Consider the following 25,003-nt stretch of genomic DNA (forward strand, 5'->3'; position numbering starts at 1 on the left):
CCATCTTAAATCTCTTTAAGATATCTGCTGCATATTTCTTCTGTGAAACAAAAATCCCAGCACCTGTCTGCATAACTTCAAGCCCAAGATAATAAGACATAAGTCCCATATCAGTCATTTCAAAATTGCTACTCATAGCCTTCTTGAATGCAGCAACCATGTTTGAGTCATTTCCTGTAAATAACAAATCATCCACATATAAACATACAATGAGCATATGATCATATGAATCAGATTTGATATATAGCGTAGGTTTGTATGGACACTTAAGAAACCCATTTTCTTGAAAATATGAGTCAATACGAGTATACCACGCCCTAGGTGCCTGCTTCAACCCATATAATGCCTTCTTTAACCTTAGAACCTTATTTTCATGGCCTTCCTTCACGTAACCAACTGGTTGATCAACAAAGACTTCTTCTTCGAGTGAACCATTTAGAAACGCAGATTTCACATCCATTTGATGTATCTGCCATTTCTTTTGGGCAGCTAAAGCAATCACCAAACGAATGGTGTCAAGTCTTGCCACTGGTGCAAAAACTTCGTAGTAATCAATACCCAGCTTTTGCTTGTATCCTTTCACCACTAACCTTGCCTTCAATCTGTCCACCTGACCATCTGGCTGCAACTTGGTTTTGTATACCCATTTAACTCCAATTGTTTTCTTGCCTTGTGGAAGAGAAGTAAGCTCCCAAATATGATTCTTCTCAATTGAATGAATTTCTTCATTCATGGCACTAACCCACCGATCATCTTGCACTGCTTCTGCATAGGTTAGAGGATCATAATCTGCAAATAAAGCAAAGTTTACCAAATCCTCATCAGACACATCATTATCATTGGTTACAATATAGTCCTCTAACCGTGCTGGAATCACACGATTTCGTGTTGAGCAACGAGTTGCATCATCAGGACTCAAGGGGGAATCAGAGGTTACTGCCGTGCTGGTATCCATAGAAGGTCCTTCAGGTTGTGTGCCTTCAACGGAGTCTTCATTCCATACAACCCCCATTTGTTTCTTCTCATCAACTGTCCAATCCCAAGCTTCTGTCTCATTGAATTCAACGTCCCTGCTCACAATAACTTCATTTGTTGCTGGATTAAACAACTTGTAGCCTTTAGTTATATTGCTATAGCCAATGAAAATGCATTTTACATATTTATCATCAAATTTCTTCCTTTTCTCTGTTGGAACGTGAGCATAAGCAATACAACCGAACACCCTGAAAGTTCCAACATCTGGTTTGTAATTACTCCAAGCCTCCTCAGGTGTCATATTGAGAACACTCTTAGTAGGGCACCTGTTTAGAATGAAAACAGCATAGGATACAGCTTCTGCCCAAAACACTTTGGGTAATCCCTTTCCTTTTAACATGTTGCGCACCATTTCACAAATCGTTCGTTCTTTCTTTCAGCAACCCCGTTCTGTTGGGGTGAGTAGCTTGCTGTGAATTGATGTTTAATGCCATGACTCTTACAGAAAACAGAAAACTTATTAGAAGAGTACTCTCCTCCCCTATCCGATCAAAACATCTTCAAACTTCGACCACACTGTTTTTCAACGTAGATTTTGAACTCTCTAAATATGTTAAAACACTCAGATTTTTGCTTCAAAAAATAGACCCAAGTTCTTCTACTGTAGTCATCAATGAAAGTGAGAAAATATTTGTTACCTCCATGTGAGACATTCTCCATTGGACCGCAAATATCTGAGTGCACAAGCTCTAGTGGCTGTTATGCTCTTCGTGACTTTCCCACTGGAAAAGAGTCCCTGTGCAACTTGCCAAATATGCACCCTTCACACATTTGATTAAAATCACCCAACAAAGGCAGCCCTGTAACCATTTCCTTCTTTGCCAGCAATCTTAGTCCATTGAAATTCAAATGACCAAAACGGAAATGCCACAGCCAATTTGTATCCATAACCATAGCACTAAAGGACATGATTAAATCAGTTTGTAGAGGCAAAGGAAACATGCGATTTTTAGTCATTTTAACTTTAGCAACTAGCTCATTTTTCTGATTCACAATGGTGCAAATTCCATTATCAATGATGATTTTCAATCCCTTTTCCGAGAGTTGCCCAATACTTAATAGATTCCAGTGTAAACTAGGGACAAAAAACACATCAGAGATAGTTGCATGAGAGCCATCTTTTAATCGAATGAGAATGTTACCTTTCCCCATAATTGAAACTTTGGCTTTGTTTCCAAAATTCACTTCTCCACGTGCTGATTCATCTAGGCATGAAAATAGCTCCTTCTTGCCACACATATGATTATTGCACCCAGTATCCAAATACCACTGGTCACTGTGCTCATCTTCAGAAATGCTGCAAGCTAACAGCAAAGTTTCTTTTTCTTGTATGTCAGCATCAACATAGTTGGCACGTTCATAATTGGCTTTAGCCAGCTTGACTCTGCACTGTGAACGATAATGTCCAAATTGTTTGCAACGAAAACATTGAATTTTGGACTTATCATACCTTTCATTACCAGAGTTACTTTTCTGAGAGGAGGTAGTTTGTTTGTGGTTCACAGCCTTGCTATCTTTGTCTGATGTTGATCCTCTACCATCTCTGAAATTTGCTTTGTTGGATAGAGTCACCCTGCTTTGAAAAGCTTGTTCAATAGGCTCTGCTAATCTTTGATTCATTTGATACTCATGAGCACATAACGACCCCATCAGACCTTCAATTGTCATGATCGAAAGATCCCTTCCTTCTTCAATTGCAGCAATGACATAGTCAAACCGACTTGTCAAGGATCTCATGATTTTTTCAATAACAAGCAAATCTTCCTTTTTCTCGCCATTCACTCGCAATTGATTGACGACAGTTTGAACCCGAGAAAAGAAATCAGATATAGAGTCAGAATCTTTCATTTTAAGAGATTCAAATTCACCATGTAAGGTTTGCAACCTTACATTCTTTACTTTCTCATCACCTTTGTAGGATCTTTGAAGCATCTCCCACGCCTCTTTAGCCGTAGTTGCATTTGAAATCTTTTCAAAAACAACTTCATCTACGGCTTGGTAGAGAAAAAATAAAGCCTTCTTGTCCTTCTTCCTATTGTTACTCAAGTTATCCTTCTGGACTTGAGTGAGTGTTGCTTCTGCATCTTGATCTACTGGTTCTGCATATCGAAGCTCAACAATCTCGGATAACTCCTGAAAGCCAAACAATGCCTTCATCTGGATACACCATTGATCAAAGTGTTTTCCACCAAACCTGGGAAGCTGAGGTTGTATGTCGTTCATGATTGGATGCTTACAAATACAAGTAAGAACTTAGACCAAACAAGAATACTGGACATTAACAAGCTCTGATACCAAATGTAGTAAACAAGAAAAACAAGAAAACAAAGTGGAAGAGACAGATAATTCTTATTGAATGAATTGATATAATGTTCGTAGAAACAACACCTATATATTGGTGAAAAATAGAAACAGAAACAGAGGACTCTCAAACTAACACTCCTATTTGCATGGCATTACCATACTCAACAAACTAAATAAAAATCAGCAAGAAAATTTGCACGACAAGTTACAGACTTATTCAAACCCAAAGACTTATTCAAAATTAAAAAATAAAGTAAATACTTGAACTGCAGTACAAAAAAAAAACTAGTAGTTTGAGTTTAAAACTCCAACAATTACTTCACATAATGCATCGATTTCTAAATTCGCCTCTCAAGTTATTGCGTTCATTAGGTAGTTGAAGACTCCCCCCCGTGTATTTAAAAATATGATAAAGATTGATAAATATATATTTTATTTTTATTTTTATCCTTCCAACCATTCACGTTCTGTCCCTTGAAACTAGAGATTCAAGGCGGCGCTCTGTTATGAATTACATCCGAGCTCAAGTAATAGACTCGATATATAGTTTTTGCTGTCAACTCTTGATTGATATACAGTACTCCCATTTACGCAAATACAATTGTAAACTCTAGCCATCACTCTATATGCAGTAACCATGTTGTTTTTTATTCCAGGTTAATTTGTTCCTCTCTTCTGTTCATTTTGTAGCAGGGATGCGCTAGCTCCAGCATATGTCTGTTGATTTACAAGATTGATATATAAACTATATAGAAGATCAGGAGACAGTATGAGTATTAATTAGATTAATACTTTGAGAATATTAATACAAAAATACTAGTAAGGTTCTGAGGGGAAGTTGCAGTTTTCTTGTCAACGACATTTGTGAAGTCTCTCAGCAACCGGCATGACATGCGTGCTAGCTAGCTAGTTCGTGCGCTGTGTTTCTTGAAACCCAAAAGAGAAAAGGTAAACAAAATCAAGATACTGTAGCAGTGGAGGCGTGCCACTACTCCCCCTTGCTGCTACACGTTATGTCGTTATCTGGGCATCGGTTAGTAGGATTTTGCTAAATAAACAACTCTTCCGAGTTAAATGTTGTTTTTTAAATATATTTTTTTATTTCAAAATATATTGAAATTTTATTTTTTTATTTTTAAAAAAATTATTTTTAATAATACATCAAAACAATATAAAAATATTAAAAAATACTTTAAAATTCAAAATAACAGTACAACCGCAAAAACAAACCTTGGCATTGGACTAGCTACCTAATCTCCCACACGTGTAGCTCGTAAAATCAGACTCCTGACTGCAGACCGTGTGAAGAGAACCAAATTGAAACTAAACATTCCAAAAACTGAGGCACCTTAAGTCAGCAATCTGCCAATCTGTCCCTTCATTATTCAGTATCATCTCTTAATAAAATATTAAGATGACGTTTCACTAGTGTATCAAAAAAAAAAAAAGACATAATTTATATCCTTATTATTTTACTGTTTTAAAATAACATAAATTCATTTTAAAATTATAAAAAATTTATATCTCTGTATAAGTTATTTTAATCAAACACATTTTTATTATTTTTATATATATCCGAAACAATCATCAAACAGAACGCAAGGACATATAAAGCAATTTCAAATAATTGTACTAAGGATTAAACAAATTAACTCATGTCAAACAGCCCCGCCAAGCAAGCTGTGACTATGCTGCACACGTGCGGTTGATAAAGGACCAAATATAAGTGATTGTATGTTATATTGCTTTTAGCCCCTCGGCAACAATAGTTTCTGTGTAAATTTATTTTGCAGACTCCCGCATTATTCATCTATTAAAATAGGGTGAAAAGGATGAGTATCGTATGGCATGAATCGTCGAGCTCTTTTTTCAAGTCACTTATCTGCCATGTACAACAAGTTACTTGTTGATCTATTGATTGGAGGAGCTTGGATACATCAAGCCCTGAGTAACTAGTCATGAAGCATACCAGAACATCGTACTGTAATTAATATCATCTTATACCGACGTTGCTGCTTGCATTAATCAAGAATATTCTGTAAGCAGATCCCCAGTTGATCAAAACCCCTGACAACAATTGGACCTCATCTACTTTGTTCAAATCAAATGGCTCCTTGTATAATAACGTGCGGTGTTGAGGATGTGATGTACACTCTTCACTGATTTTTTTTTTTTTTTTTTTTTTGATTTACGTGGGGTGTCCGGGCCAGCTTGCGCGCACCACGACTATTCCCCACGGCCCACTGGACATCCTGCAAGCCCAGGGACAGGTTAGGCACCGCGGGGGTGACAGGCGTGCACATAGAGGGTCGAACCCGGGACAGGGGCGGAACAAGTCACACGGTTGACCACAGCAGCTAGGCCCTCAAGTGCGAGACTGATTATTACTAAAATGTTACGCGGCCATCCAAAATAAAATACAATACAACATTCTAGAAATGGTAATGCCCAACAAATTAACTGATTGTAATGGAATGGGAAAACTGTGAGAAGCGCTGGGGGGAAACAACTATTGTACAGCAATCAAAGGACCTTTCTGTTATAAGATACACAGCTTTACTGGTGACCATATCCAGCTGGTGGATGGGGCCTCCGACTGGCTCCGCCAGGAGGTGATTGCTGTGCCCCCCTGTATGTTCCACTAGGTGGTGGTTGTCTCCTATTTGCTCCGCCATGTTGTGGTGGCATTTTATTTCCTCTAGAATCCAACGATGAAAATCGGTTGCCACTTTGTTGATGGTGACCAAAACCTCTGGGATTGTTATGGTTGGCTGGTGGGGGAAACCTACCACCCCATTGCTGGTGACTACCAACTCCAGGTGGCTGGGGACTGGCATCATAACCACCTTGATAAGCATATGTAGTGGGCCCGGCTGATATGTGTGTCCCAGGCCCATTCGGGTACCTTGGTCCACCATTCTGATGAAATTCATGCCTTGGATGGTGCCCGCCTGATCGGTTCTCACTTTCATACTGGGGAAGCCTACCACTATACGAGGGGTTGGGTCCTGCCGAAGCATAGGGTTCAACGTATCCACGGTCATGGTGAGGTGGCATACGAGGACTTGTAGATCGGGGATAACCTGCATGAGAATAATCCACTCTAGGACGCAAAGTTCCATGGGGTCCCTGATTGTGCAACCCACTTGAATAGGAAGTGAGTGGTGGGCCACGGGGAGCTGCAATGTAAGGTTGTGGTGGGCCATGCATATGATTGTTATACCCATTGCGATCCCCTTTCAGGTGTAGACTGTTGGCAACAAGTCGATGCGATGCCTCCCCAAGATGACGCCCAGCGATGGTTCCATGGGAATTTCCATGGGGATTTCGCCTGAAAGGGAGGAGCCAAACAAACAATTACAGTTGAAAAAGGTGGTGATGTATATACGGTGATTGAAGCACAAATGCACATGCAATCAGCTAAGGAAAGAGGGGAACATCTTATCATGCAATCAGCTAAGGAAAGAAGGGAGCATCTTATCATGCAATCAGCCAAACAAATAATTATTTCACTCGCTGTGAAGATCAAGTGAAGCACACACTATTCATCAAAAAAAAAAAGTGAAGCACACCTGTCATTTTCCCAAGGCCTCCTCCCAGATTCCTCGTGCCATAAAACTGGGTCAGGTTTCAGATCGCCCTGATCCACAATCTACAAACACATGCTCCATGTTAAATGTGTTCGTAGTAAATAATAGAAATGCAAGTCTAAAAGCATTGATCTACATGATGTCATATGACTAAATGCAAGAACACCAAAAAGAGAAGATATTCTTAGCAGAGAGTCGAAAAACTGTGCATATGAGACGCCAGTACATAGAAATGAACAAGTAAAAAATATATCATGCTAGCAGAGATTTCAAGTACTCAAGTAACAACTTCGGTTGCGAGTCATTTCCTCCTAGATCAGGAACAAATATATAACTAGATGATGAAAAGCAGACTCTGACAAGGAAGAATAGGCCTCACAACCAAATAAGTACCTTTTTGGGGAATATAACACCAACAGGTGGATAAGTGATGTGTTTGTGTGGATCAGGAAGTCTGTATATAACACATCTGAACAGAAAAGAATAAACAATAAATGAGCAGGGATAAACCTTAAACAAAAGATGACTTGAAGTATCTAATAGTCAAAATGACACTCAACATTTAGAAGCTTACATGACTTCATTGGCCAAAATGTCTTCCATGCCTACAACTGGAGACCTGAATATAGGAGGATGAGTATCTCCAGCACAGGGAGATAAATAGCCATTCATCCCATCACTGCATGTAGGCCTAAATAAAATTAGAGAATAGTCCAAACAGATTTTAAATTTGTGATTACTGAGGGAAATACAGTTCATTCAAGTCCAAAATCTGAGAACATAAGAAAAAGGAGAGCATGTAGAGAGCAAAAGTTAACGTAGCAGAGATGAGATTTGATGCTTCAAAAGTGCCACATCCAATATATTCTGGCATGCCAAATCCACAAAAATCATATATAACAAATTGGCAAAACAACTCCCGCCTATGAATGCTAGAGAAGCAAGCACAATCATAACGTGATTTTGGTACATAAAATAGCTTTCAGTCTCAGGGAAAACTAGTGTTATCAGTTATAGCCTAGAGATTATAAGATAGCTTAACACTTTCAAAGCTAGAACATTTCAACTGAGTTCAACCTACATTCAACTCTGCACTACAAAATTAAATCCAATATCTAGGATGGCAGGAACTTGGTTGAACATTAGAAGAATCCAACACTTTAGATAACAATACTAGGGATAATGACTTGATTGAGATAAAAAACAATTCACAAGAAAAATGGAAACCAGTCAAATTCAGAATCTCATAAAAGTAATCCACTTTCAAAGCTCAAAGTAAATACTTTATTCTTTATAAATAATTAAATACAGACCTCAACTCAGGATTGATACGCTCCTTGACTTCAACTCGTTCCTTGTCTGTTAATTGTTTGCAATGATTATCGAGCAAATATATGCTCTCAGAGAGAGAGTGAGATGATGACACAAAAAGCATGTCAAACATCATACTGTTTCTCCTTGCTTCTTCCTCCTACAGAACATTGCAACCTTCAGGTCAGATAATGTGAAACCGTAGGATCTTCTTGTAAGAAAATTCAAGCAATGGAAGAAACAATAGTGCAGTAAAGCAACTTGATTCAAGAAGCATACCGTTAATGTGTGCTCAATCTTTTGGACCTCCGCAAGAAGACGAGCTTCATCAATGAAGGGAAGCTTTGCAATACCCTAATGAGAAAACACAACAAAATCAATAAGATCCAGTTCGACAGAAACTACTTCCACCACATAATCATGTCTGAAAGGCCAGATGAATTAAGATCGCAAAGATAAACTAACCTGCCATGCAAATCGTTTCCCATTCATGTCCACTTCAAAATCTGATAGATGTAACAGAGGTTAGAAGACATCTTATCATGCATGTAAACAAAGATAGTCACATGTTGAGCTTTCTTTTATAGTAAACATGCGTACCAGTAGGGTAAAAATCAAAAATAGGTGAATTTGGATCCGTCATTAATTTCCTATAATGCACAGGGAGAGCATGGGAACTGAAAAAAAAATATCATTAGCTCTTTATCGAGCGGTTTTGCTTATAGAAATGGCTTCCTTGAGGGAATAAGAAGTAAATAGATAGGATACCTTGCTGCAGGGAAAACTCCCAAAAGCTGGTTGAATGGTTTGAATGGTGAACCAAGTTCAAAACTGATGTTCAGTTGACCAAGATCTGTGAGATCTGAAGCAAAGGGCGCATAGTGATAGGGATAAAACCTGAAACAAAGGATTTATTCAGTTCAGAGTTGAAGATCTAAAGGCATTGACATATCAAGTACAAAGACAACATGTAAACTACAAGTTTATCCTGATAACCTGCAATATGATTCATAAAGTCATCTTGCAAGACTGAGCTGTGTAAAAATATTTCCTAAAATTATAATGGTCACCTAAACTGCAGTGTCAAACTTTCCATTTACTTTGGTGGATCATGAAGTTTAAGGGAAAGGGCAGAGGTTACAGTAGAAACAAGAACTCTAAACTGCTAGGAAATGAAAATTCAAAAACTCACCACTGCCAAGAACAAACGCCTTCATAATAATAATGCATGACCCAACACAGCCCTTCCGTATATCTCAAAACCTACCCAGTTGAATGTCAAATAGATAGATCAGCCTGCTTATCTCACAAAAATATGAAAGAGTACATTCAAAATCAGTAGCTACAGTAGTACATGTACTCACAACATCTCTTCGTACAGCTTCCATTTCGTCAAGAGATTTTGCCGAAAACTTCTCTTCATAATATCTTTCTTTCCACCCTGGTTCTCCCAATTTGACCTGGTAAAAGAACATTGAAGATACAAACATCATTAAAAACTAATGGGCCAAAAAAGTAAGGATAATAACCAATACTTCTATAGGAGACCCAAACCTTGTCTTCTTCATGATTCTTTGAGTTAAAAACATCAGATTTCTCGCGAAGCGACTCCTTAAGCTTAGTTTTCAATTCTTCTTTGTTTTCATGTGCCTAAAAAAATTAAGTGCTCCAGATAAAAATGTAACAAACCGCAGATTTCAATTCTACAAAATAATAAATTGAGTAAACAAATGTACTCTTAACCCCTCGCCAGCAAGGGCTCATACCAAATGAAAGGCTAGCCCATAGAATATGAGTCCTAAAGAATGGCTGAAGGTGTCAGAATTACATTAAAGTGCCTCTCCTGAAGCAGGGAAACATACTTCTATTTCCAGACAATTCTCTGCCTCAACAATGGCAGCACCAATATTGGCTGTTGAAGACAAACGTGCAACTTTACGGCTCCGAACAGAAGATCCTTTACCATCAGATGTCTGAGAATGTGCCCCATCATCCTGATATGGTGAAGGTGTAGGAGCTGAAGCAAGACGAGAACCACGAAATTGTGTGACTGCAACCAAAGATTCAGGTTGATGTTGAGGCTGCGCATCATCACCTCTTCTTGCCTGTGTCTTTTCACGCTTAATTCTTTCTGCCTGGCGCTGCAAGGTATGGACAGAAGAAATTAATTAACGAAGTTGAAAAGCGGTGCTTCTTTCTGTCAGTGCCTCTACTTGTCTATCCAGAACTTTATGGTTTAAGGTTTCACATACTGTCGCTTATAAAATGAAAATACTTTTGCTTCTATATCCAATAGATATCTTTTGGTCCCATATCTAGTCTTTTTCAATACCCTGCTGGAGATAATAATCACCTTACCATTCTCATTTACAAGCATTACACAGCAAAAATACACACACACAATTAGTAACCCAGAAAAAAACCATAAATTTCAGAATTTCTTGCAAAGGTGCATCATAAGATTATGACTGTCATTCACATCATTCCAGTAAAAAAGACGCACACATCCAAAAATTTTGGAGAATAAATTTAACCTGGTGCAATCGTGCTCTTTTCTGAAATATTTTATCTTCATATGCACCCACAGCTTGAATAAAATGCTCCACTCTACTTAAATTTGGCTGAGAAAACAGAAAGTTATAAGAAAAATTTCTGAGCAATCTTACTAGAAGTCGATAAATGTGGTGATAGAACCCACTGGGAAGCAGCCAAAAATTTAAGTTTAACATTTAGCTCAAAAGTTTGAGTACCTTGCTGCCATCAGTCAAATACCCACCAAGCACCCTAAATTCCTTCTTATAAACAGCCATCAGCAAGTTGATTGCACCCTGAAAAAAGGAACAAAAATAAAAAACAAAGGTTGTCTTTTTGCTTGGTTATGATGTAGTTAATTTATTTCAGTGTAGGGAAAAATCCTAAGCAGCAGCTCAAGGAAACCACAAGCTGTACTTTAGACAGCTATTTACAAACCTCGCGGATCTCCAATGTGGGCATGTGTGGCAGGAAATCATTGCCAACAAAGAAACATATGAATATAAAATCATCCACGGTACGTTCCAAATCAATCTCAAACGGAGGATTGGGAATTCTGAATTCATACTCCAAATACTCTCTAAGAGTCCAAATGTTGAGAAACTGCATCAAGAAAAGAGTTATGAAGCACTAAGGGCTAGATAGTGCATCATCATGGAAGATGTTTACACCCAAAACTTTCAAATATCTTTATAATAACCTACCTGGTATGGTTTTTTGGGCACAGCAACATCATTGCCTTTCTCATCAAATTCTCCTGCCTTCCTCTTCGCTTTTCCTTCACAAGCAGCTGCTAAATGACCTGCCTGACCACATATGAAGCATTTGTCTTGTTGTCCAGGAGTGAAAACAATCTGAGACATACCATTAAGAAGGGATGTTAAAGAAAAACACATTCAACATTTAGCATATGGGTCACAGGTAATTAAAAAGAGAGAGTGATACATCCACTTATTATGATGATTCATCAACCTTCATTGTAATAAGCGAAGGTTTAGCAGATGAGTTACAGATATTTGAAAAAGACTCATTATCCAATTATTCTCAGATTGATGACCAAGCCTTTCATCAAAATTGACATTCCTTTACCTCTCTCTGCTAACTAAAACTAATAACTAAGAAACAGCATGAAGAGTTCAAAATTGAATTTGTTTTTAGAAGGCAAATATGTCTAAACAACAAGACACAAACCTCTCGAAGAATTGAAAAATGAACCTCATGAGTAGCCAAAGCCAACATAATTAAATCAGCATCCTATCAGAAGCACCAATGAAAAGAGAAAAGAATGTTAGTCTGGAAGGAAAAATAACAATTACTTTAAAAAAGATCACGGGTCAGTTAAGGAAGAAATATACCAAACCATACAGACAATGGCGTGTATTTGGATCATAACCAGGAAGGTTTCTTTGAAGACGGATATAGGACATGACTTTGTGTTCCCCTTCACCAGGAACATTTGCATCAGAAAGAACAACCTTCACAAAATAGAAATGTAAACAGAAATTTAAATATTATGCATTTGCTACGGTTACGCACACCAGAAGGTAGGTATAGCATTATCTCTGTCGAAGATAACAAAACATTGCACGAGGAAAAATAAACAAGGGACCACAGCAAAGGTTATACCTTGATTTTCTTCCATCCAGGATCATAGTTTAGTCTAAGATGAATATAGTACTGCAATGCAATTGACAAAACAGCCATGAATTCAGTTCCAGGAGTGATAACATTGGAATCAAAAGTTTGAGATGTCTCCTTGGGGGGGAGCTTCCGGCCCTCCCTCTCAAACTCCTCTCTTAGCCTTTCTTCTTCAGCGGCCTACGATACAAATGTTGAATGACTGATAAAATTAAAATGGTGTATTTCCTGCCGTGTTCAGTTTTCCTCCTTTAGAAGAATTGAGGAAAAATAATAACAAAGTGATATGAAAAAGAAACCATAATGAATACTGAAAACCTAGAAAATCCCAAAAGGCATTAAGAAATCTAAGAAAAATACAGCCTCAGATATCCCTAGTGGTTAAATATATGTTCATTAACAGAATCTTTAAGGTTTAAAACCAGTGAACTTCCGTATATTCCATATATGGTTAGAGCATGATGTTTCCATAACCAGGAATTTATCTATTGAGCAATCAAAAAGTTCACCAAGGATAAATGCAGTTTACAAGATGCAACTAATTAACAGGGACTATAAAGCAGGTATCAGAATCATAGGCTCTAGTGCTCTCATTTCAAACAAACAAATTGATAAATTTGAAAACCATCAACTTTCCAGGGGAAGAAGAATGATGATTTTCATTCAATGAACTGTAAATATTCCTTAAGAGTTCTTTAGTTCTTTATCTAATGAGCGTCCCTTCAAGAGTTGTTTCTATATCTTTATGAATATTTTTCCTTCTTCTATAAGTAGTTGGTTAAGCTAGCCTATGTGTTTTATCCACAAAACTCGTGTTACTTCAATTGGCTTTCAGATTTCTAAGCACCCACTGTCAGCCATTGCATCCATATATAAACTCTACCAAATAATTTCACCTAATATAAAACATAACTAACACAGCAATTTTAACAGAAAAACTAAAGTAGGTTTTGCTGATCAAGAACCAATAATCAGTGTCACTCTCCAGCTGCATACAAATGGAGGAGCAACCCATTTTTAAGGTAAGCACATACCGCATCAGATGCATCTTTAGCTGCTCTAAATCGCCTAGACCGTTGCTGATTCATTTTCGCCCGTGGTGCAACTCCATCTATAAGTTGTTCCCACACAATCAGTATCACACACAAATTTACAGTAAAAGAAAATCACTCGGTTTAAATTACTTACCAATTGCCATGTATAGCAATTTTCGAGGCCTCACCATCACGAAAAGCCTGTCAATATAATCAAACATACACTGGAACACCTCACCGAAAGAAGTCGGTGAAGGCTGCAAGAGTAAAAGAAAGTTACAAAATAAATAAATCACATTGTTAAAAAGAAAATCAAATCCAGTTCAATTCAATTTCATTAAAACCAAGTGAACGTTCTACAACACAATTAAATTAAAAATACACAAATTAAATGCAAATAAGCAAAAAAGAGCGAAAAGAGCGCGAGCGAGAATCCAAATCGTACTCTGTCTTCGGGGTGAAAGCAGGGGTGAATAATCCCGTTCATATCGAGATATAAATTATCATATTCGATGTTGTTAGGGTTAGGTTTACTTGTATCCACAGGAATTCTAACGCCTTCGATAACTACCGGTTCTTCTTCGATCACATCAACCACCACTAGCGGATACTTCTCCGCTAACCACCGATAAAAAGCCGGCACTCCCATCGCAAATCACTCCGATCAGCAAATTACCGGTCTAACTCGCTTGAAAAAGCCTAACTGATTATGGCAGAAACAGCAAACAATGAAGTAAACCCTAGCACTAACTAGCTAGAGAGAATATGAGAAAGCACAATTTTTCCGTTGCGTGCGTGGTTATTGGTAATGTTTTAGGATTTGTTTCACGACAGCGAGTTAGGGTACGGGGATAAATTGTTGTGACGAGGAAACCCCTAAGGGGTTGGGCACGATATGAGAAATAGGAAAATAACTGCCATGAAGTTTAGGGGTGTTTGTGTCGTTTTACAAGATGAGAGGGCCAGCGGGTCGATCGGGTGCTGGGATTGGATTGTTCTCTCGTGCAACGAAGATTTTCGACACGAGATATTTATTTTTGGACCTTTATTTTTCATAGATTTTCAAGGTGCATTCTCCTGTTAATGAAATGAATACTAATTTCAACCAGGAAAAAATGAATACTAACAAAATATTCTAAATAAAATTTATATCTACAAATACCATAAAAAAATATATGTGTCAATGAAGTTCAAAAAAAAATTATATAATTTGAATATACTTTAATAAAATAAATTAAATATTTTTCAAATATGTACTTAGAAACGAGATAGTGTAATACAAAAGAAGCATGATGGTTGTTCGTGACAAAGAAAGGAAGAGGAAGCTGGAGTTAAAGAGCACAGGCATATTACAGATAGAATATAAAAATAACATGTGATGATATTAGCTAGCAAACTACCATGAAAGATCATTTTCAGTTCGATTTGATTTTTATTAAAAAAATAACTAAATTAAAATTTAAAAAAAAACCGAAACCAGTTTAAATCGACCAGTTTTAGTTCGGTTTGGTTTTTTAGAACAAAAACCGATTCAAACTGGTTTGGCTCGGTTTTTCGGTTTTTTTATTTGGGTTTGGTTTGATTTTTTTGATTTCAAGCTTATAAAATCAAAGCAGCCAGTATTTTTAAAATTTTAATATGTTTTTTTTATAATTTGGTTTTTTTATTATTTTTTTCTGATTTTCTCAGTTTAATTAATTTTTTAATTTTTTTACTTGCCTCTACAAACTCCGAGAGAAATAAAGACGTGGGGTGTTGAAATATAAAATACTCCAATAAAAAAAAGGAATGTAAAACATGATTTACAAAGAATCCTAACATCAGAGTGGTAAACATAGCTTGATTGTAATGATATGCTTGATAAATTTCATTCAAAACCTCTTGCATCACAGACAGTTGAATTGTGATTGGATGAATCTTTTTGATCTCCTCGCAATTTATGTTGACTTCCTCTAATCTTTTTCAATATTTATGGGTTGAAATGTGAAGAAAAATTTAAAGTTTAGAATTAAAATGCAAAATTTTAAAAAATAAAAATAAATAATTCCAAATTCTAAATTTCATTAAAAACATCTTGCATCACAAACCTATTGGCGTTGATAAAAGGTTTTTAATTAAATTTATTTTTTCTATTTAGTTTAAGATATTAAATAATATGCTTGATGATTTTATTTTTCCTTGTTTTTCAAAACTTTTTTTATTTTTTCTTTATTGTAAGGTTTTCTAGTCTATTTATAATGATTTTCGAGTTTATTTACGGAGTTATAAACCTTTTAAAGAGCTATTTGAAAATAAATGAGACCGAGTTGTTATAGTTAACAACAAGTGATTGATTTGATTTAAAAGTCAAAAGATTTATCAAAAGCTCAAGCTTAAGTGAGACTGGACAAGAATCTCTTTGTTGGCATGATAGCATCATCGTGCCTCTAAAATCCATGAACAAACAACCATCGCGAAAATTTACTCAACTAGCATATTATATAAGAATGTTGTCTACCATTGACCTTAATATGAAGGAATCTCAAAAGAATAAGATAGTAAAAAAAGACGATATGGATAAATTGGTTTTTCCATAACAAATTGGAGTTATGTTTTTTTTTTTTAATTATGTTTATTTTCCCAATTTAGTTTATGAAGTTATATGACATGTTTAATAATTTGTATTTTTTCTATTTTTTAGGATTTTTATTATATTTCCTTTATTTTCAGGTTTTTTATTTTGTTTAAGTTGATTTTTAGATTTATTTAAGGAGTTGTAAACTTCTTAGAAAGATAAAATGCTTAAAAAATCATTTAGTAGTAAAATTGTGAATAAAAGTTTCTGTGTGATCCCTTCATTTGAAAATTGTGTTTTCACACTTATGGGTTTTTTTTATATATATGGGTTCCATTTGCAACAGTTTATCTCGGAGAAAAAAGTTCAAAGAAAGTGATTTTTTTTAAACATGTTAGAAAAATTGGATCGATACTCAGTAAATTTTTTTTTTCAAGTTTGGTTTGATTTTAGTTTATAAAGTGATTAAAAGTTGTTTAGAGGTTAAAGATAATTTTATTGAGGTTTCTAATATATTTTTAAAATAATTTCATATGAAATATATTCAAACCAAAGTTTTTAAGATCCAATAACTTGAAATGTAATTTTTTGATCATAAAAATGATAAAGAATATATGAGTGAACAAAATATCTTGAAATGTAATTTTTTGATCATAAAAATGATAAAGAATATATGAGTGAATACTGCATTAAAAAAAAAGGCCTGGGTTGACAACCTTTTTCTTCTTCTTAAAAAATATAACAAATTTAGGCACATTTGAGTTTTTAATTTTTTTAATTTTAACTTTTTTTTATTTTTTTTACTTATATATCTTGTTTTATTTTAAAAATTGTTTAGTTTATTTTTTAAAATAATAATTAATCTTTTAAATTATCTTTATGGTCATAATAGCTAAACGAGATTATTATAATTTATATTTAATTTTTTAGGTAGATCATTTGTATTTGCACGGTGCATTCGTAAAAATAAAAATTATATGCACCTAATGATCACAATTAACCTCCAAGTTAAATAAAACAAACACTTAAAATGAAAAGGATAGTCAATGTAAAATATTTAAACGTGCAACTATATTGTACTTTTTACTATAAAGATTAACTTCACGTCTTTAATTACCAGTCACCCCTCTTTTTACTATTTACATCTAATTTATTTCAATTTATTATTACCAAGCATAATATCATCTTTTTTATTTTTTAATTAAAAAATCCATGATATTAAAAAATATATCTATAACATTATACTTTTCTCATGTTAAAATTAACTTGAAATTAATTTTATTAACATCACAATGTACGCTCATTTTAAATGATAACTATTATTTACGTGCGTTTCGTAAGTTGACATGGAAGGTGATTAAATTAGTTGAAAATCATGTTTATTGATTGAATTTGAATAAAAAATTTTACAGGATGCAACATTTAAAGATTAAATTAGGTTTAAAAGGTTTGTTGGGTTTACTATGTTTTTTTCCTTTATTCTAAATTGATGCTTTTTTATTTTTTTATCTTTTTTTTAAAAAAAATTGTTTTGTTACTTTTTTCAGTTTAATTCTCTTTTTTAAACTTTTGTTTTTTTTTTCAGTTTGATTCTATTAGGTTAATCTCCAATATTTTTTTTTCTAATTCACCTCATCATTTTTTAATCTATAAATAATCTATCATATTACAAATAATTTTTAATTTCATCCTTCGTGATTAAAGATTTTTTTTTTTTACCTTAAGAGATGGAGCTTGTTTTCTTTTGTTTCAAAAACGCTTTTGAAAAAAAAATTTATTTGCTTCAAATTAATATTTTTTGTTGTTTTCAGATCATTAGGATGTGCTAATATAAAAAAATAAAAAAATAAAAAAAAATTATTTTGATGCATTTTCAAATAAAACACTTTGAAAAATAATCATTAGTACACTTTCAAACACCCCTAAGACATTAGCGGTATAGACATGGATAGTTTTTTACTTGAGAAATTTGTATTTTATATATATATATATATATATATATATATATATATAAGTCAATAAATAAAAAATAGTTATTTATGTTAATTAAATATTAAAATGAAAAAGTTAATCTTCCTAGTTAGCATGCCGTGTTGCTCATGTTCAAGACCCATTCATGCTTCCTTCATGAATATGATGAAACCCTGTACGTTTAGATCAGGAACCACCAACCATCCTTGTATTTATAAACGGTGTGCTTCTAAATTGATCGAAGCTCACGGCTAAGCGGATACAGATACAGGTAGGAGCCAATACTTTTAGCACCGAAAGTTAAAAAAACATCATGGATTCAAGGTTTCATGTTCCTGCGTTGCTTTTGCTGATATGCGTCGGTGCAGCACAGGTCAAGAGCCAGAAATCGTTGCCGCAATGCCTCGCCGCTTGTGGGCAAGATATAATGACATGCGCAGAAACTTGCGCATCAAAAGGCCCGTCGGAGGACGCCATTGCGTGCATCGAGACCTGCAGTGTTGATAACTTCACTTGCATGTATGATTGTGCCACGACCGCCGTCATACCACCATCCCCGCCACCCGTGTAACACTAATTCTACTTTCCGACGAGTGTTAAACATACTGCTGAGGACTACTCCATCCAATAATGACTTGCATATTTCTGTTCAAATAAATGTTAGCACAAGCTACCAGTCTCCTCGAGGCTCTCTGTGGTACTATAAATGGTTTAGAATTAGTTTCAATGTCTGAATATTGTGTGAAGGATGCATATATTCTTAAGCAAATCGAAGAAGCGAGTGTTATACATAGAAACTCATACCACTATATCACAAGATTCACAACAGAAGAAAAATAAACTTTATTTTATTTTATTTTACCATGTTCCAACTCTTACTTTTCCTTTTGCCACAAAATATAACCTTGATTTACAATTAATTAAGTATTTAATATTTACTTTTCTATAAAATATCCTAATTCTCAATTTTTTTATATGGAGTCTATCAATTATAATCTTTCTTTTTTAACCTTCCTTGCAGATCTATATGTCACCATTTAAAATAATATATATCGTTAAACAGCTTCATTTAATAAATTCGCTATTACAATTAGCTAGCTTCTACACCAATTTGGACTAAATTACGGGTCAAGGAATCCTTTTTTTTTTAAAAAAAAAAACTAAGAATTTAAATAGGAAAAGAAAAGGAATTCCAGTTCTTATTTTACAGATTTAGGAAGATTATCGGTGTTGATTTTAAAAGGGTCAACGTCATGTCATCATTTGACAATCAAATCACCTTAATATTAGCAAATTTCGATTACTTTGTTTTCACTGTTGAAAATTTGATTGATAGAAAGTTAAAAGTAAAAAAAAAAAAAAAACTCATCAAAACATCAATCACAAAACTTGATTAAAAATAAATGATAAAATTCATCAACTAGAATAGATTTTCCCTGAAGCTCACAACTTAATAGTGAGTATTTGATATTATGATGTATAATATTTTTTAAAGTAGTTTTTTTATTTAACAATATATTAAAATGTTTTTTTATTTTAAATTTCAGCATATTTAAATTATTATTTTATTTTTGATTAATAAGGATTTTATTGGTAAAAAAAAATCAATTTGAAAAAAAACATAAAATTATATGTTTAAGGATTTAATTAAAAAAATTTAAGTTTTAATTGAATTTATTAAAAAATTAATTGAAAAAAAACTAATTCTTAAAATTATTTTTAAATCAAAAATATTTTTAAAAAGTATTAAAAACATGAGTAAAGTCATGCTAAACACTCTAATAATAGTGTTTGCTGTTTGGCATTGTGGTTTAATTATATTTTTAAAAAATTTAAATTATTTTGAATTATTTTTTAAAAAATTTATATTATTTTGATATTTTATATAAAAAATTAAAAAAATATTATTTTAATAGAATTTAAAAAAATATTTGAAAAAACAAATTTTAACGAACAGTAATTACACTCCCTTAACCAGTGGCTAGTAGACAGCCATTGCCTAGTTGCTTTCTTTTATTAATTTCCCTAACTTTTAGAGCCCATCACCCCTGCGGTCCTGCCACTCCTGCCTAAGCTTTGGTCCCCAACCAAAACGGAGACCAGCAACCAGGTACCATCCACAGAAAGTAAGAAGAGCGAACGTGTGGATCTCTTTAACAGTTGAATCGCATTTTTGTTCCTCTCCTCTCCAAAATGTGGGCTAAATTCAGAGCCCCCCTTAGATCTCTCCACCTTACTCCCATAACAAACATCCCTCAAAATCGAACAGCACAAGAAAACATTAAGGAACATCATCATGTCTCTAACAATTAAACTAACCATAACTCCTCACATAATTAACCTTAATCTCCACCCAAAACACCGCACAAAAATTCCAGCTTACAGCCTCGGATTCCGACCAAAACCAATCTACCATTCAAACGCACTAATCCCCATTCTATATAACAACAAACAACCCAGAATGTCTCAAGCTTCTGTTTCCGGTTCAGTTATCAAGAGTTCCTTGATCGAGCCAGATGGTGGAGTGGTGGTGGATGTTATAGTGCCAGAGAGCGAGAGGGGGTCAAAGACTTTGGAAGCAGAGTCATTGCCTAAAGTGAGGCTGGCAAGGATTGATGTAGAGTGGGTCCATGTGATAAGTGAAGGATGGGCGAGTCCATTGAAAGGGTTTATGAGAGAAAATGAGTATTTGCAGAGTTTGCATTTCAATTCTTTAAGAATGGGAAATGGGACAGTGGTTAATATGTCGCTTCCTATTGTTTTGGCAATTGATGATGAGACTAAAGAGAATATTGGGTCTGCAAAGGATGTTGGGCTGGTTGGTCCTGCTGGTGATTTGCTTGCTATCCTTCGAAGGTTAGTTAACCCGTTCTTATTTTATTTATTCGTGGTAGCTTTTAAAAAAATGAATCTTTAATAGAATATTGTGCAAATACACATTTCTATAATGTGGTCAACCATATAAATTTATAATTAGCAGAGTCAAACCTGGAATTTGTATTAGGGAATCCCATCTGTTGTTTAATAGTCACGTGAAAATGAAATGCAGTGTGTTGTTTTGATTGGAATTTTAAATAACTCGTGTGGCGGTTACGAGTAAAAAACTATGATAGTTGAACTTTCGGAAAGGATAAAGCTAGTTTCTTTATGAGTGAAATGAAGCCAAGCAATGCACTAAGAAGTTTTTTTCGTTTCGGTTAAACTCTTAATGTTCCAGTAGAAGACAATTCCATGTCTGGAACTCAGAATTTATTGATGGTGCGAACACCCGTTGTCATGTGTGACTAGAGAGCACATGTAAATGCACACTAGATGCTCTTGCTTACATGTTTGAAGAAAATGTTTGTGTAAAACAGCTTCAGGGAAGCAACCAGCTTTACAATGTGTGTCAAACCTAATTGTTGGTTCTGTCTTGGTTATGTTCATCATGTTAGAAACCCCATGCACTGAAATTTCACGGGCGGGTATGTTTTACGCTGCTGGAAAATGGACTCCTGGTTTTTTACTTTGATTTTCCTTTGTTGGGTAGCCATGCTGCATTGCCCCTTTTTTTTAATAATTGCATTCAACTTATGCAAGTTGCTCCAGACCTGTCAAGTTATTTGAATTTCTTCTCTTAGCCAAGACAGAAATATTCTAAATTTCATTTTTTATTGCAGTACTGAGATATACAAGCATAACAAAGAAGAAAGAATAGCTAGAACATGGGGGACAACTGCACCTGGACTGCCATATGTTGAGGAATTCATTACTCCAGCTGGTAACTGGCTCATAGGTGGAGATCTAGAAGTTCTAAAGCCCATCAAGTACAATGATGGGCTTGATCACTATAGGCTCTCTCCCCAACAACTCAGGAAGGAATTTGATAGACGTCAAGCTGATGCAGTTTTTGCATTTCAGTTAAGGAATCCTGTTCACAACGGGCATGCCTTATTGATGAATGATACACGTAGGCGGCTTTTGGAAATGGGTTATAAGAATCCTATTCTACTGCTTCATCCCTTAGGAGGTTTCACTAAGGCTGATGATGTTCCTTTGGCTGTTCGGATGGAACAACACAGCAAGGTTGCATTCATTAATTTCTTCCACATATCCTACGAGATAATACTGATCTGAGATAACATCCATTCTGTGATCATCCTTTCTTTTCTTTTCTGACCAACTATCTAAAATGAGTCTATTTGATGTGTAGTGGGCATTCATGGTTCTGTTTTTGAGCAGGTTCTAGAAGATGGGGTTCTTGATCCTGAAACTACCATAGTTGCTATATTCCCATCACCTATGCATTATGCTGGTCCTACTGAAGTGCAATGGCATGCCAAGGCTCGAATAAATGCAGGTGCTAACTTTTACATTGTAGGTCGCGATCCTGCTGGTATGGGTCACCCAACAGAGAAGAGAGATTTATATGATCCTGATCATGGAAAGAAGGTTCTAAGCATGGCTCCAGGCCTGGAAAAGTTGAATATTTTGCCATTTAGGGTGGGTTTATCAGCCTCTTACCTCTCTGCCAAAGCTCCTATTCTCCTCTCTGCTTGTCTCTTTTGGCTATCATCTTTAATAACATCTTCATTTTCTATTTTCATCTTAGTGCATTAATACTCTACAGTATATGACAATGAACTAAGTAAATGCTCCTTTTGAATTTCTTTCAACAATGAAATATCTCCCGATAGATGGCTGGTCATGCTCAATACAAGACTACCAGTGACCTCTCTTGAAATAAAAGAGTAGGAAATTGTTCAATTGATCATGTGCTTGTATGTTTTAGAATTGGAACAAGTTAAGCTCAAGATTGAATTAGAAAGTACTGCAGCCATTGCTAACTTGGGCAAGGCACAATAGGGCCAGAAACTAAACATTTTGAAGACAGCATAGAAGATGATTGGTTGACAAACAATTTTCAGACCGAGTGGATGCTCATATGAGACTGGACTAAGTCTAGTAAATAAGGTGCTATTGTTTACTGTTTTCTACTTTGATGCCTGTTCATATCTAACCTCAATCTGATTGTTCTTTACACCTGAGACTTTGTAATGCATTTGCTGGGTTTGAAAATTGAAGTTCAAGCATTCTTCCTTTTGACGCTATCTCCCCAGTGAAGCCAGTGAGTAATCTTTCTGTCATTAAATGGTGCAGGTGGCAGCATATGATACTGTGGCAAAGAAGATGGCATTTTTTGATCCATCTCGTTCCAAAGATTTCCTCTTCATCTCTGGAACCAAGGTAGGAACAATATCTGGTAGATAATTGTTTGTGTTTCTATGGATGTAAAAGAGTCAATGCTATTGCTCATAAAGTATGAATCCCTGATATTCCTCCATGCTGTCTATAATTAATCTCGGTATGTCAGTTATAATGAGTTGTTTGACTCAGAAAGATCAATTGACATTGACAAAGAACATGGCAACAGTAACAAAACTGGTCTTATGCATATCCTCTTACGAATAGAGAAAGGAAAGTGTTATTGCTGCTAATTGTGTGTTATTTGATCAAGAGTAATATGGCATCACTAGATGATTCTTTCTATTGAAAAATTATTGCATTGTTTCTTAGCTTTCATAAAGTTGGTTCAAGATGTGGAAGTTTGCTTTTAGGAACTTCTCTCAATCTCCCTGTGATTGTTTAGAAAAGAACGCCATGTTAATTTTCTGAGAAATGGACCCGTGACTGTTGAAGAATTTGCAGATTAAAGAAGTGACCGCAGGAGATTTTTTATCCTAGTTTTTTGGGTTGTTGGAGGTTTTGTATATAAACTGTATGGACACAATCATGCCAGATGTAATCTTCTACATGTAATTTGGTATGCTCGTTTTGTTGCAGATGAGGACTTACGCAAGAACTGGTGAGAACCCTCCTGATGGTTTTATGTGCCCTGGTGGTTGGGAAGTCCTTGTCAAATATTATGAGAGGTTGCAGGCAGAAGAGGCAACACCAGCTGCCGTATCTGCTTAAACCTATGATTTGTTACCTTCCGAATAGCTCGAAGAGAAGAAAGAGTTTTTATTATAGGTTTCAGCAGAATGCAATAATTTGGTGCGGCGGCTAATGGATTTGAAGATCTTCCCTTCGATACCTGGCGGTTAGCTTGGAATTTTTCACTAGGTTATGTTTGTTACAAATGTAAAAATGTTGGGTTGTTCTGTTCTGTTATTCATTTTTAAGACAATTATTTATGCACGGGGAAAATATTTACTGCTATCAATTATTATAAAATTAACCAAGGTGGTTTTCTTGCATTCACTGATGGCCTCATGATAGTATCATTGTCAGTGTGAGCTGTATCTCGGTTACTTGCACTCTTTTTCCAGTGTGTTAGCTTAAAAGACTTGAGTGGACAGATTCTTCTTCGGCCTGGGCAGGCTTGTGTGCCTTTAGAATTAGGGAGTCCAATCATTGTGCCATCCAGCAGCGGGATGCTTTCCCAGTTTTCTCGAAGACATGCACGGGACTAATTTCTCTCTTCTTTGTTTTTGTAGCCTCTGTGGCTTAGGGATTATTAGCCCTCCTTCCAATCCAGAAGAGAAAAAAAACGATTTGAGTGGAGCATGAAAGGATCAACACAAGACAGAGCCGAAGCTGCGAACTGCAGCTGTTTTTCGGTTGTGCAGCATTTAGGGCTTTGGTTACCATGAATCTGGAAAATGGCTGTCTTGTAACTGAAAATGATGAACTGTGTAATCTAGAAGATGATGATAGTTGACGGTGATCTTGTTATTTTTACAGCAATGAACTAGTCGTTGACCGCCCAGTTAGTGATGTAGCCGCCTGGTGTTCGACAGAGTTCTCCTGACTACAGGGTTTGCATTTTAGAGACACTGCCTGATGCAAATGTCCGTTCCCACAGTCAAAACATTGCATATGGTGGGGGCCCATTCAAGCCTTCTAACAGCTTATTCTCTTGTGATTCCTCCGTTCCTGCCATTTTATATTATAGTTTATACTATCCTAGAGCAAGATATTTCTGATGTCTCGTCGTTGGAGTTTCTGCAACTGCTAGGTCTCGAATTTGTTATGGATAGTTTCGTGCTCTC

General features: G+C 35.4%; 2 protein-coding genes across 3 annotated transcripts; one reads left to right on the plus strand and one right to left on the minus strand.

The window, feature by feature from the left end:
* Positions 1–5,720: 5,720 nt before the first annotated feature.
* Positions 5,721–14,305, minus strand: LOC133694150 (5'-3' exoribonuclease 3-like). 2 transcript variants are annotated; one of them, XM_062115606.1, is made up of 23 exons: positions 13,890–14,305; positions 13,599–13,701; positions 13,445–13,521; positions 12,399–12,590; positions 12,128–12,247; positions 11,964–12,026; positions 11,477–11,626; positions 11,211–11,375; positions 10,991–11,068; positions 10,775–10,861; positions 10,103–10,381; positions 9,795–9,890; positions 9,605–9,700; positions 9,433–9,503; positions 9,009–9,137; positions 8,841–8,917; positions 8,706–8,746; positions 8,520–8,594; positions 8,243–8,400; positions 7,504–7,608; positions 7,323–7,398; positions 6,912–6,991; positions 5,721–6,670 (listed from the first exon to the last, which is right to left on the minus strand). In XM_062115606.1, exons 1-23 carry the CDS (start codon positions 14,091–14,093, stop codon positions 5,896–5,898), a joined length of 3,297 nt encoding a protein of 1,098 aa, XP_061971590.1. In that variant the 5' UTR covers positions 14,094–14,305; the 3' UTR covers positions 5,721–5,895. The 2 variants fall into 2 exon arrangements, with proteins under 2 accessions (XP_061971590.1, XP_061971589.1); XM_062115605.1 differs by having other exon boundaries at positions 7,504–7,620.
* Positions 14,306–20,070: 5,765 nt separating this feature from the next.
* Positions 20,071–24,212, plus strand: LOC133695139 (ATP sulfurylase 2-like). The gene is made up of 5 exons (XM_062116979.1): positions 20,071–20,825; positions 21,629–22,034; positions 22,191–22,451; positions 23,109–23,195; positions 23,793–24,212. The coding sequence occupies exons 1-5, from the start codon at positions 20,266–20,268 to the stop codon at positions 23,922–23,924; spliced, it is 1,446 nt and encodes a 481-aa protein (XP_061972963.1). The 5' UTR covers positions 20,071–20,265; the 3' UTR covers positions 23,925–24,212.
* Positions 24,213–25,003: the final 791 nt, after the last annotated feature.

This window comes from Populus nigra, chromosome 5 (genome assembly GCF_951802175.1).
Source record: "Populus nigra chromosome 5, ddPopNigr1.1, whole genome shotgun sequence".
Classification (NCBI taxonomy): domain Eukaryota; kingdom Viridiplantae; phylum Streptophyta; class Magnoliopsida; order Malpighiales; family Salicaceae; genus Populus; species Populus nigra.

Excerpts from the sequence above, each read along its gene's own strand:
- LOC133694150 (XM_062115605.1), bottom strand. The coding sequence starts at position 14,093 with ATGGGAGTGCCGGCTTTTTATCGGTGGTTAGCGGAGAAGTATCCGCTA. Across the intron at positions 9,891-10,102 it reads AGAATTGTCTGGAAATAGAA|GCACATGAAAACAAAGAAGA; the intron begins GTATGTTTCCCT and ends TAATTTTTTTAG. Across the intron at positions 6,671-6,911 it reads AGGCCTTGGGAAAATGACAG|GCGAAATCCCCATGGAAATT; the intron begins GTGTGCTTCACT and ends CCTCCCTTTCAG.
- LOC133695139 (XM_062116979.1), top strand. The coding sequence starts at position 20,266 with ATGTCTCTAACAATTAAACTAACCATAACTCCTCACATAATTAACCTT. Across the intron at positions 20,826-21,628 it reads TTGCTTGCTATCCTTCGAAG|TACTGAGATATACAAGCATA; the intron begins GTTAGTTAACCC and ends TTTTTATTGCAG. Across the intron at positions 22,452-23,108 it reads TGAATATTTTGCCATTTAGG|GTGGCAGCATATGATACTGT; the intron begins GTGGGTTTATCA and ends TAAATGGTGCAG.